Below are 13,869 nucleotides of genomic sequence, written 5' to 3' on the forward strand. Positions count from 1 at the left end.
CTGTCGACCATATATGTGATATTCAGATTCCAAATGTCACATTGGAGCATGTTGGAGATAAAAAACAAAATGTGCCCAAAACGTGATATTATTACGTTATACGCCGTTCTGAGACATGTTTGAACTTTCTATCACTTTTGGTTCCGGTAATTCTGTCGACCATATATATGATATTTAGATGCCAAATGTCACATTGGAGCATGTTGGAGATAAAAAACAAAATGTGCCCAAAACGTTATATTATGACGTTATACGCCGTACTGAGCCATGTTTGAACTTTCTATCACTTTTGGTTCCGATAATTCTGTTGACCATATTTGTGATATTCAGGCGCCAAATGACATCTTGGAGCATGTTGGAGATAAAAAACAAAATGTGCCCAAAACGTGATATTACGACGTTATACGCCGTTCTGAGACATGTTTGAACTTTCTATCACTTTTGCTTCCGATAATTCTGTTGACCATATTTGTGACATTCAGACGCCAAATGACATCTTTGAGCATGTTGGAGATAAAAAACAAAATGTGCCCAAAACGTGATATTATGACGTTATACGCCGTTCTGAGACATGTTTGAACTTTCTATCACTTTTGGTTCCGGTAATTCTGTCGACCATATATATGATATTTAGATGCCAAATGTCACATTGGAGCATGTTGGAGATAAAAAACAAAATGTGCCCAAAACGTTATATTATGACGTCATACGCCGTACTGAGCCATGTTTGAACTTTCTATCACTTTTGGTTCCGATAATTCTGTTGACCATATTTGTGATATTCAGACGTCAAATGACATCTTTGAGCATGTTAGTAGTATAGATTCGCCGATTCAAGAACCTCCTCCTCGAACCTGCGTTCTAGGAGGAGGTTCTTGAATCGGCAAATTTTTTGGGGGTCAGAGGAGGTTCGATGAGGAGAGGAGGTTCTTGAATCGGCGATTCTTTTGAGGGTCGGAGGAGATTCGATGAAGAGAGGAGGAGGTCAATTAACTTGAGAAGGTCATGTTATTTTGACGAAATTATTAAAAATTTATCTTTATTAAAAATGTATCTTTATTTAGGTTATGTTATTAAAAATTTATCTTTATATGTAACCTGTTTACCTAGATGAAAACAATTACTATGTTTATCCTTCGACGCTTCTCAATGAACTGGTAATGTTTTCGATATATCTCTTAACTTATTGTACACAAAGGTATACGGTTTTGGGACATGTAGGTATACAAATAAGTGAGTCATGATCTACCTGCGGGATATTTTTTAAAATTTATTGTGTAAAGGTATACGGAGCTTTAAAATATGCGAGGAGGTTCTTGAATCGGCAAATTTTTTGGGGGGATACGTTCGAGGAGGAGGTCAATTAACTTAATACTAGTAAGTGAGTCATGATCTACCTGCGAGATATTTTTTTAATTTATTATGCAGAGGTATACGGAGTTATAAATATACATGTATACAAACGCACTCGATGCATCCTCCTCCTCCCCAATAAGTTTCAGGAGCGGTGAGGGTTTATAAACGCCTGCGAAATGTGGTATTGACGTAGTTCTTTCATAACAAGTAGAAGTGTACAACATTAAATTGTAAAATGGTCGTGTGTGAGGATTGTGGAAAAAGTTTTACTCGAGTTGACAATTTAAAAAGACATCAACGATTATCTTGTATTGGCAAGAGAATCAAGCTTGACGCACCGCAAATTCCAAAAGCAGTAAAATGTGAGGCTTGCGATGATTATGTAAATAGACAATGTTACTCTGCACATTTACGAAGCAACGCACACAAGCGTAACGCTTTTGTTATAATCGATGACGGAGTGGAGAGAATAGCTGGAGCATTCGGTGACAAAATTGTCAGTTATCGAATAAGTGAAGAAGGTTTTTTTGTGGATTTGGATGAATTTTCTCATAGAATTCGAGAAAAAATACTAAATCTAATACAAAGCGCAATCGATATTCACCGAAATGTAAAATTAAATATGGAATGTTTTGGTTTGTATTTTTTACAATCAAAGGAAGACTGTGAAATAAAATCATTCAATACGAAAAATAAGGTAGTATCATTAGCGTCGGATCTGTATAAAATATATAAGGAATTTATTGATGAAATTTCATCAAAAATGTCAGAATTCCAGGAACGAGATTCAGGTAAGCGTAATGTGACATAATATACCTATATATTAAAAAATAAATGTTTCAATATTTTATTTAGGATGGACTTTAATGCAAATTCTCTATATGGAGTTAAATTTAAACAAATATAATCCTATCAGAGCATCTAATTACATCGATCTACCATCGCAAATAAAAGCAAAGCGTGCTGTGATAAATATACAAAACGCGGATGATGCATGTTTTGCATGGGCTGTAACATCCGCACTACATGAACCGAACGGTTTACCACAGAGGACATCTTCGTATCCGAATTACCTAGACTGCGGCTTAGACTATTCAAATATTGTTTTTCCAGTTAAATTACGAGATATACCTGTATTTGAAAAGCAGAACAAACTATCTATTAATGTATATGGAATAAATGAGTATTTTAAAGACGGTGTTATGAATTATGACATAATTACAATGTATATATGTCGACAAAAAGAAGAAAGACATATAAATTTATTATTGGTTACAAATGATTCCGGGAATAGTCACTATTGTTGGATAAAAAATCTGTCTCGATTACTATCATCGCAAGCATCGCAGAATGGTCATGAAAAGTATATTTGCGACGGATGCTTGGTATTCTTTACGTCAGAAAATAAACTTATCCGTCATCAAAGTGACGATTGCAGCAAGGTAAGGGCAATTTTACCAACAACAAATTTGAAAATAAATAAATATGGAAATGAAGAAAAGGAAAATATACTACAGTTCGAAAATTTTGAACGACAATTAAAAATACCGTTCGTGGTGTATGCAGATTTTGAAGCATTACAGAAACCGATCGCCGATGCGGAAGCAACAGAACTTAACGATGATAATTCATACTCCGTCAAATGTTTCAAACACGAACCTTATGCATTTGCATATTATATAAAATGTTCATATGACGAATCATTGTCGAAGTTTGAAATATATCGCGGATGTAATGCTGCTCAAATTTTCATGAGCAAGTTGGAACATGACGTTCTGAATATATACAAAAATTATTTAAGCCAACCAAAAGAAATGCTCCCATTACCACCTATTGATAGATTAATACACGAGATGCAGGATATCTGTCACATTTGTTCGCACAAAATAAAAGAAGGTAATAAAGTGTGCGATCATGATCACCTAACTGGGTTGTATAGAGGACCCGCACATGCTGTATGTAACATCAATTATCAATTACCAAAGTTCATACCGATATTCTTTCACAATCTTTCGAACTACGATTGTCATATGTTTGTGAAAGATATGGCATTAAAAGAAGAAGACGTGGACGTTATAGCACAGAATAAAGAAAAGTATATATCATTTTCGAAAAAAATTATCGTAGGAGAAAACATTGACAGCAAGGGAAAGCTAAGGCGGGTTCATATGAAATTGAGATTTGTGGATTCATTTAGGTTTATGGCTTTATCGCTAGAGAAGTTGGGTTCATTTTTGGAAGACAACCAATGCGTTCAAATCAGAAAATATTTTAGGAACGAAGAACAGTTTCGACTTATACGTCAGAAAGGAGTTTTTCCGTATTCCTTTGTGGATTCATTCGAAAAGCTGAATCTTACCGCTCTGCCAGATCGAAGTAGTTTTTACAATACTTTATGCGACGATAGTATAACCGAAGAAAATTATTGTCGTGCACAAACGGTGTGGAACTTATTTAACTGTCGCACTTTAGGCGAATATAGCGACATTTATTTAACGTCTGACGTTTTACTTTTGGCGGACGTATTTGAGAATTTCCGAACCATCTCGATGAAGTATTACTCTTTAGATCCATGTCATTACTTCACAGCGCCGGGCTTCGGTTGGGATGCATTATTACGAATGACAGGGGTAAAATTAGAATTATTAACGGACATAGACATGTTACACTTCTTTAAAAATGGTATTCGCGGTGGATTAAGTATGTGCACTAAACGCAGTGCGAAGGCTAACAATAAATTAATGATGGAATTTGATGAAACCAAAGACCCATCTTATATTTTGTATCTCGACGCTACGAATTTGTATGGACACGCAATGAGACGAAAATTACCGACGGGGGGATTTCGATGGCTATCAGATGAAGAGATTCAAAAGTTAGATATTTACAATACGGAAGACGATTCCGAAAAGGGTTACGTGTTCGAGGTAGATTTAGAGTATCCGGAAGCAATACATGATGAACACAACGATTTGCCATTTTGTCCAGAACGGATTGTACCCCCAGGTTCAAAAAATGCAAAGTTAATAGCAAATTTGGAAAATAAAACAAAATACATCATTCATTACGTGAATCTAAAGCAGTGTATCAAGTTCGGATTGAAACTAACGAAGATTTACAGAGTATTAGAATTTAAACAATCCAACTGGATGCGGAGCTACATCGATTTCAATTCCGATAAACGTGCGAAAGCTAAGAATGAATTTGAAAAAAATCATTACAAAGCAATGAATAACATCGTATACGGTAAGACAATGGAAAATGTGGAAAAGCGAGTGGATATAAGACTAGTTACCCACTGGGAATGTCGTCATAAGAAACCGGGCGTGGAAGCCCTAATAGCTAAACCAAATTTTAAATCTTCGAAAATATTTTGCGATAATTTGATAGCCGTTCAATTGAACGTCGCGGAAGTTCGTTATTGCAAACCGCTGTATGTAGGTTTCAGTATATTAGAGCTTTCGAAAACCGTAATGTACAGCTTCTTCTATGATTACTTAAAAGTTAAATATGGAAATAACATAACACTTTTATACACCGATACTGATTCCCTAATCCTAGAAATTACTACTCCCAATGTATATGAGGATATAAAAGAAAATATTGAATTTTTTGACACGTCCAATTATCCGTTAGAGAATATACACAATATACCTCGCGGTCGATCTGTGTTGGGAAGAATGAAAGATGAATATCCAAACAGGTGCATAACGTCATTTGTTGGAACAGGAGCTAAGGCGTACTGCATCACCTTGTTGAATGATAATGTAAAAAAGGCTAAAGGAGTAAAGAAATATGTTATAGATAAACATTTAAGCGTGACCGATTATAAACGTGTGGTTGAATGTGGCGGATCGGTTCATAAAAAAATGTACATTTTTAAGTCAGAATTTCATACTATGTATACCGAATTAAAGAATAAAATTGCTCTTTCATCGTGCGATGATAAACGATACATATTGCCGAACGGATGTAATACTTTGGCGTGGGGTCATTGGTTGATAAAAAGATTGAATGCGAATAAATGAATTTAATTTAAAAAAATTGTAAAGAATAATAATGTATTTGTAATGTTCGATTGTTAATAAAGTCTTGTAAACTTTTAAATATAGGTCTTTATACGTTTTAAAGAACGTTAGTTTTTGAGATCCAAGAATTATGAGACGGACCTAATCCTAACCATTTCACAAACACTTGATTTCCTTTTCGCCGTAGCACTTTTTCCACCAAGTAGACGTCAGGATATTTAACTTTTTGTAATTCCTCTCGATAAAAACCACCCATAATTTTTTCATTGGATGCATCTTTGAGCAGATATGTTGTTGGGAAAGTATTACGAACAGAATGTATTGTAAACACTTCGTTAGACCAATTGGGAGTATAGTTTTTGGTGAAGGCGTGTCGATGCTTGCTCACTCTGACGTGATCACCGACATTAAATTTTTTGGTATAAGGATCGGCAATTTTTATGTAATTATATACAGTTTTTAACAGTGTCGATGCGTTTCTGTTATTTACCTCGCTAGGTTTCATTCCTATCGTCCTGTGAACTTGGTTGTTATAATCCAGAATTAATTTGGGAAGCAATTCCAACCAACGATAGTTACCTTGCATACTAAATTCTTTCCACATTTTTTCTTTTATTGTTCTATTAAACCGTTCAACAATAGAACTCTTTAAATTGGAAAATGAACTGTAGTGATTGATGTGATATCGTGACATGAGCTTTTTAAAATCCTCATTGTAAAATTCTTTTCCGTTATCCGTTTGCAGATTCTTCGGTATGTTTTTCCGCTTTTCCGATAGAATTGTTTCCATAGCTCGCGTAACTTCTTTGCCAGTTTTGTTTTTTAGTGGTACAGCCCATCCATACTTTGAGAAAGCATTAATAACTGTTAGAATATATTTAAAATTACCATTTGCTTTTGAATAAGGTATCATCTCCACTAAATCAGCTTGAAATAAGTCCGTTAAACCTTTTATAATAACACGTCTGCGTTTATACTTTTTCCTCGCGGACGCGTGCAACTCGTTTACGACGGACCTTTTAATATCGCTCATTTTCTGGATATTTCAATGAGCAGTTCTACCATAAATGGTTTCTTGAGTAAAGTGGTCTTCGTTGTGGGTTTGCAAACTATTTTATCTCCAAAGAAGAGAACATTTAACTTTTTATTTGGATCGAAGATACTCCCGTTAATAATCATTTCAACGTCTCCTTCAAATCGGTATTTCACTATTTCACCAATATATAAAAAGTTTATATATTTACTTACGTAACCTAAATTTTGAATAATGTAATAATTATCCGTTGTATCCGTAGTTCCATCTCCGCTAAACGTAAGTATTGTTGGTTGTTTGAAATATCGTTGTAAGTTTTCACGTTTATTAAAATGAGCAGCAATGTTGTGTCCGTGTACGTGTTTACCAAACTTATCGATCGTCATACTAGACGAATGTTTTCCGAACTTGCTTAAACTCATCTGCTCTAGTTCACAAACGTCGGTGTTTTAAAACAAAAAATGTGAGAGTCGTATATTTATGATAATATTTTAACGTATAATCTCGGCCTCTGTTAGCTCCGATATTATTGATGATATTTCATTGACATGTGCAGAATGACCTGCAGTTTGCGAGGCCATCAACAAACGCAGTCTGTCGACAAGTTCGTTGGGATCGTCCCAATACTCGTATTCGATAAGAGCCCCAGGAACGACTTGTTTTTGTAATGCACCACCGACTTTTTTCTTCGGATTCGGCCAGTATTTAGCCCAATGCACCTTGGGTTTGTTACCTTCAACGATAGGCTTGATAATATTCTGAAATTTCCCACTGTCGTCCTCAGTAGTCATACCTGCCTCTGGAATGTAATTAATGTACGGAGCATTTGAACGTAGTAAGATATCTTTGTAGTTGCGCATGTCCTGAATTGTAAATTTGCCCGGTTCGTTTTTAAATAGTAAATCGTATAAACCAACGGTTCCCGTATATTTGAAGTTTCCAACGTGAATATCCTGATCCTCAAAGTGAACAGGACTGACTCCAATGTAGAAACCTTCGGGAGTTTCGCGAACACCGTATAAACGATCATAATCATCTTTTAAATCAGTTGTTAAACCAACAATATACGTTCTGGGCAAAGGATGAAACTGACTCAAAGCGGCTTGTACCTCTGGAGACTCCAATCTTTCTTCTATTTCATCTTTAAGTCGTTCTATTCGATTATGTGCGTCCGAAATAAGAGCTCCGGTATCCTCGCTAGAATCGAGGAGTTCTTCTTCTTCGCCCGGCGGAACTTCATATACTTCTTCTTCTGCATGAGCTAATGGACCAAGAGGAGAAGACGTGGGAGAAGATACCAACCTTTTTTCAGGAGTCGATGTAGCAAATTTTCGTCGTTGTTCTTTTAATGGAACTTTCGGTTTTCGAATAAAATATTCGGTCTCGGTTTTAGCTGGTACGTCAGAAATATCCGGCGAGTAGCGTTGTATCTTAGATATCAATTTTTCTTCTTTTGGAGATAAACTTCGTTTTGGAATGGATAGTAAAGGCGCAGTGTCAAGTTTTGCGACAATATCCTGTAAGGGTCTTGCGATGGGTGCATATGCGGTTTCCGACCGAATCCTTGACTCCTCTAAGTCTTCTTTTAAAGAACGAATTTTGTCTCTCACGACTTCTCGTGCCGCGATAAGTTCTGCAGCTATCGTCTTGTTCATTGTATGATGTATGTGAAGTTACTACGAACTGTACAGCTGAAGTCGTTAGTTTTAAACTTCAATGAATTTATCAAAACCCTTACGGTAACGTCCCTTAGATACACTACAATCTAAATCAATAACTAGGATGCCGTGTCTATTCTCCCAACAAGCATCGCTAATTTCCTTTAGCCGATGAAACTCCATATCGCTCATTATGTGATCTTCAAATACGTGTTTTAAATTTGTTAAGTCTTGTTTAAATAACACCAAAAAGTTACAATTATCGCGAACTAATTGTTTTGGAATTGCACTATAACTTTGACAAATTAGAAAACAATCAATGTTTTTATGTCGACCATACGAAAAAAATTCCTTAATGACATTTTGACCTGTACAGGAAACATCGTCAAATACGACTACCGAATATTCTTTCGCATCTTCCGGTCGAATGAACTCGTCTATATTAGAAAATTCATAGTAACCGCAATCTTTTATAGGTTCAATTAAACGTCTTAAAAAATCGTACTTATTTTGGTATAACGAATTGGAGCATAAGTATAAGTTTAGGAAGCGGAGGCCATTACGTGCAAGTAAAAGCGATAACATAGCATTTGTTTTTCCGACACCAGAGGGTCCTACAATTAAACCTCGCTTACATTTTCCACCAAATAAATTGCTGTGTCTTGTAAAGTGTTCTTCGACCGAACCATTACTAAAATTTACTATAGGCAGTGTTAGAAGTTGCGGTAGACATTTTAATTTCTCGTCGATCATGATTCTCGTACTAAATGAATTATAACATTAACAGGATAAGACTGAATGAAAATATAGCAAAAGTAACTTTATATAGATATATTGAGTATATTGGAAGTATAAAATAATAATTAACTTAATAATTAACTTAATAATTAACTTAATAATTAACTTAATAATTAACTTAATATTAACTTAATAAATAAAAGAAGAGAAGGAGTAGTTACCACTCCTCCTCCTCCTCTTCTTGATATCTTTGGTAAGGAGGTGGTGGTGCTGCTGGTGCCGGAGTAGTTGCCGGAGTCGTTGCCGGAGTCGGTGCCGGAGTCGGTGAACTTACACATGTGCAACGGTTAATGTGCATGTTTTGCACATGCACTTCACCCCTCACCACAGCCGATTCTGACACACTCTGCAGCTGAGAAGATAAAATTAATGACATGGAAAAAAGTATTATAAGTATAACGTACCAACTTAAATATAGCATCTAATTTTACCTCCAACGAGGCAACTTTCTGCTCCACTTCACATAGTCTTAGCATATGATTAACTCTCATATTATCCATATTATTAGTCATCTTTAAGCTAGGAAGGGAAGTTTACGCTATTAGTAGTGAAACTAGATAAAATACATTCAGCCTTTTTAATTTCACAGGTTAATGATGCTATGGTGATGTCGAGCGATACTGTTAAAGGGTTGTTACAGCTCGATGCCAGCCCTTCTCTAAACTGTGAAAGTTCTCTCAAAGAGGTCTGCAATTGAAGAACCTTTGCATGAAGGTCTTTATAAAAATTTTGATACAAATTATTAATTTCGGCCAAAATCTCCCCTTTGGTTGTTTCTACTGCTGTACACATTGCGTTTGAAAAAAGGCTGGCAGACACATCGGAAATATCTGAAGTAGCAGGAATATTAGCAGGAATATTGTCAACCCTTAAGATGTGTACTTTCGGGCTTAACGAAGGAATTTCGGTGTTAGGGATATTTGAGTTAGTAACGGGAGCCAATGAAGCTTTAGAAGAAGAAAAAGAAGCCTTAGTAGCTTTAAGATACTTCCGGTTACTACAGTGTTGTGATACCGCCATTAAAGCAAGAGAGTCGTCGGATTTATCGGACTCGTTCTCGGTAACCACTTTCGACTGTGTCATTTCAACCTTCGACGGGGTCGCTTGTTCAACTGACACATACTTGCGTTGGCTACGTCGCGAACGAGCACGTGCCTCCCTTCTTTCCTCTCTATACTTTTCTGACGGTACCCACACACCTGCAGCCTTCTTCCAATGTTCACGGTTCCCCGAATTCCGACGAAGTGAAAGGCGTTTCACATTTTTATCGTCGACATTCGCGGAACCTGCGACGTTCAGAAGCGACGGATCTTGCTGCGCATTAGATTCTACGTTAGGATCCATCGGCTGCTCATTAGGTTGCACGTTTGGATCCAGCGCCTTCTCAACAGTCGATATGTTCAACAGGTTTATGTCAAAACTGTTTAACAGGAATGACTCCTGGCTGCTGGCGAAACCGGGAGCAGTTAAATCAATTTGACTAAAACCGTCTTGAGACATCTTGATAAAAAAAAGATTCATACATTAATTTATTTTATTTTAATAAAAAATCATGTATACTTACATCGCTTGATGAAAAGAACGTTAAAATCTAATTGCAGTGGGTGCTGAATGATAGGATGTGAATGATAAAAAATTATTGTAGATATTATGATACAAACGTTCGAATAATAAAGTTATGCTTACCAACAAAAATTAAGATTTAAAATAGAAGGAGCTATAGGAATGAAAAAAAAAACAGATTAGCAACAATATATGCAAAGGAAAAGAAGGCTATAAGGCTTACCAGAAAAAAGTCGCCGAGATAACGAAGTTATCAAAACTGATCGAACTGATCAAACACAAAATGGAAGTGATCAGTAGTAAGGTCCTGTAGGAATTGAAAAAATAAAAATAACAATTTAACATAACAAACAAATAAACAAGTTGTACTCACAAAAACAAAGTAGAAAGAACTGTTATGATGAAACAAAACAAGAATATTTTACATATTATATAAGCAAAGTAAAAAAGGTTACTTACCAAATAAAACACAGCAAAAAAAGAGAAAGCTGAATGAGCAAGGATGTCTAGGAGTGGAAAAATCAATTTTAAATATTATATAAACATACAAAACAAATATAGTTTTACTCACCAAAAAAGAGAAAGTTGTAGAAAGAGCTGTAGTGATGGAGAGAAAATGAACGTTATATAAACATGATAATAAAGAAGGTTGTACTTACCAAAAAACTGAAGAACACAAACACTTAAGTGACTTTCAAAGGCTGGGAGGTGCCTTCTTATACTAGAGTAATGAAGGGGGGCGTGGGGTGGGGCGTGACAAGGGGGAGGAGTGGGGAATGGGCGGAGTTAGAGTGGGGGTACTTTTTTTCTGGCTCTACTTTCCTGGCAACCGGGGGGGGGGGGGGGAATTTTAGATTTCCCCCACTCCCATCCCCACTCTTCCATCTCCACTTTGGGAGGAGCCTGAGGAGGAGCATGGGAGGAGCATAGGAGGAGCTTCAAAACAATCCTTTTCCCTTTTTCTTTTCTTCCTTTTTTCTTCCTTTTTTCCCCTTTCTTTCTTCCTTTTTTTCTTCCAATTTAATACTTTTTCAATGTACAACCCAAGTCATACCAACCCAACCCAATGTATACATACCATGTATTCATTTAGATTAACTATTTTTTTCTTTTAAATTAAAACAACTTTTTACACTTTTTACAATCTTTTATTATTATTAATTTACAATCTATAACTGACAATGTTTATATACTAAACCATACATAAAGAACAATCCTTTCTTGCCGATGGTGGACCATCAATATGCGTTTCCCAATGAGGCAAATTATAATGTTCAAAACAGGGCAGCTTGCTTTGTAATCGCTCATCGTTTCTATACTTCAACGGTAATTTAAACCAAACCGCCGCCAAATCTAATGGCTTTACTTTATTGATATAATAATCGATTGGTAAATAACATAATTCGTAGTTTTTAATATTCGCAAAAGATAAATCAGATTCGTATCTTTCCATAATATCCCACACTTTATTAATTATAAAAGTTGAAAGTCCCAATCTGGTAACTAACCGCCAAAGACGTTCCATCTTGAACTGCTCTACCGCTACTACCCGTCTGCCTTTCTCAATTCGTTTACATATAGTTATAGATGTCTGAATACGTATGAAAATAAATAAAAAACATTCGATAAGGAGCACATACTTGGTCTCTTTTTATGATAGGGACACATCGGCGCACCAACCTCCAATTTGCATTCATTTTCCGGCAATTCTTTTACCGGTATTGTTAAAATTCTTCTTAAAAATGTAGCTTTCTCACGTCCTTTTACGTACGCTACTTTTGTCGAACGACACAAATAATAAACGATCTCATCGAAACGAGACGCAGGAACAAACCCGTCGTTCCAATCAATACAATGATGATGACTCATTAACCAATTCGCCGTATTGCGAAATTTGGTAGATAGTGAAGAAAAGCTTCGACTAGGTTGAAACACGTAATGACTTATACAATGATTACTGTCGTAAGAAGCCAGTTCCTTTGGGATAAATTCTTCATCGTTTATCGTGAAACCTTGAATGTCCAAAATAATAAAATCCCTTTGAAAAACCATAATATCCATAATATACCACTATATGCAAACGTTTCCTTCGATGTTTAGAGATACACTAAATGACGTTGCTTCAACAGTACCACTATATTAATTGCTTAACCATTTTCGTAAGAGGCGAATACACAAATGCTCTGTCATGCAGAATTAATGCGTAAGCTGTCGTACCTTCCGGAATTGGATTTTTCGTTGAATACTCGATTTTTATTTCTACTCCGCTTTTATGTATTGCTTCCTGTTGATACGTGCAATCGATTCCAATTAACGGCGCGTAAGTTTTAAATTCTTCCGGTGAAAACAAAGGTTCGCTTTCTTGATAGTAGTATGCTTGCTGAAATCTTGAATACATATCATACAAAATCGCATAGTGATTGTTATCAAAATCCACATTCAAATTATCGTACGGAAAACGTTCTCCATTCAAGAAAACGGTTACGTTCGTTAAGTTTATATTATCAAATAATGCCATGTTTCCTTTAAATATACCCTTTCGATTTGTTTGAAATCCGATGATTATAAATCTAGGCGTTTCCAATTGTGGAGCAGTTTTGACGGCCCAAGATTGCTTTGTAGTTTGAGGTAATTGAGGGTACTCGTGTATTTCCCACGATCGAAAAGGAACGTGAATGTCTACGTTTCTTTCTGATAGTTTTGTTAATGCCAACTGTTCGCGTAATCCCACCGCCACGTGAGGAACTCTCCATATAATTTTATTAATGATCAATTTCAATTTTTCGTCGTTCGGAGCGGCTGCTGGTTGAAAGATGACGTCCGTATCATCGTGTCCGCGAATTAGCACAAGTTCCTGTCGAACGTTCATCATGATCTTTCTGAAATCTTCTGCGAATCCTAGCAACGTTTTTAGCGGAACGCTAAGACCGAAATTTCCATTTTTATCTAAAGCCTTTGAAACACCCGCTATATCATCTTTCCAAGGTTTTATGTGCCAACCGGCGTTCTCTAATTTCACCACCTCGTTCTGCGTAGATGAGAAATAACCCTTCATGCAAGAGCTTATACCGACGTTCCGCACACCATCAACATGTACTCCGTTAATAAGATATCGAATATCGCTAAACATAAATGCAACGGGATTGTTAACCAATTGCCCCGTTGCGCTGGCATCTTTTGTTATACTTCCGTCCGCGGCTAACTTACGAACGCTACCCTCGACGTATAGATAACTCTCGCTCGGTAAAGTATAATTATCTATTTCCGGAATTGAAATTCTAATTTCGTCATTGTTATCGAACGTGGTCGATCCAAACGGTTGATGCGAATGGAATTCATAACTTACGATAGAGTGATCTGTTTTTATCTTATCCGTTACTTTTAAAATGTCCATTACTTTAACACTTCGTATCCTAACTGAACTAAATACCTT

The 13,869-nt window shown here is 36.2% G+C and overlaps 2 protein-coding genes across 4 annotated transcripts; one reads left to right on the plus strand and one right to left on the minus strand.

Moving 5' to 3' along the window:
- Positions 1-1,591: 1,591 nt before the first annotated feature.
- LOC111419505 (uncharacterized) lies at positions 1,592-5,384 on the plus strand. Its single transcript, XM_071200750.1, has 2 exons — positions 1,592-2,147; positions 2,212-5,384. The coding sequence occupies exons 1-2, from the start codon at positions 1,592-1,594 to the stop codon at positions 5,382-5,384; spliced, it is 3,729 nt and encodes a 1,242-aa protein (XP_071056851.1).
- Positions 5,385-8,950: 3,566 nt separating this feature from the next.
- On the minus strand, positions 8,951-10,855 carry LOC139432261 (uncharacterized). Of its 3 annotated transcripts, XR_011642115.1 has the most exons (5): positions 10,660-10,855; positions 10,560-10,590; positions 10,438-10,480; positions 9,278-10,373; positions 9,022-9,225 (listed from the first exon to the last, which is right to left on the minus strand). XR_011642115.1 is itself a non-coding variant. In XM_071200741.1 (3 exons), the coding sequence occupies exon 3, from the start codon at positions 10,371-10,373 to the stop codon at positions 9,393-9,395; it is 981 nt and encodes a 326-aa protein (XP_071056842.1). In that variant the 5' UTR covers positions 10,438-10,590; positions 10,660-10,854; the 3' UTR covers positions 8,951-9,392. The 3 variants fall into 3 exon arrangements, 1 of the variants encoding a protein (XP_071056842.1); XR_011642114.1 differs by having other exon boundaries at positions 9,023-9,225; positions 10,438-10,590; positions 10,660-10,854; XM_071200741.1 differs by having other exon boundaries at positions 8,951-10,373; positions 10,438-10,590; positions 10,660-10,854.
- Positions 10,856-13,869: the final 3,014 nt, after the last annotated feature.

The sequence above is a fragment of the Onthophagus taurus genome, unplaced genomic scaffold (assembly GCF_036711975.1).
Source record: "Onthophagus taurus isolate NC unplaced genomic scaffold, IU_Otau_3.0 ScKx7SY_12, whole genome shotgun sequence".
NCBI classification, from domain to species: domain Eukaryota; kingdom Metazoa; phylum Arthropoda; class Insecta; order Coleoptera; family Scarabaeidae; genus Onthophagus; species Onthophagus taurus.

Bases quoted from the DNA above. Each gene is read 5' to 3' on its own strand.
- LOC139432261 (XM_071200741.1), bottom strand. From the start codon at position 10,373: ATGTCTCAAGACGGTTTTAGTCAAATTGATTTAACTGCTCCCGGTTTC.
- LOC111419505 (XM_071200750.1), top strand. From the start codon at position 1,592: ATGGTCGTGTGTGAGGATTGTGGAAAAAGTTTTACTCGAGTTGACAAT. The intron at 2,148-2,211 runs GTAAGCGTAATG...TATTTTATTTAG, and splicing joins ATTCCAGGAACGAGATTCAG to GATGGACTTTAATGCAAATT.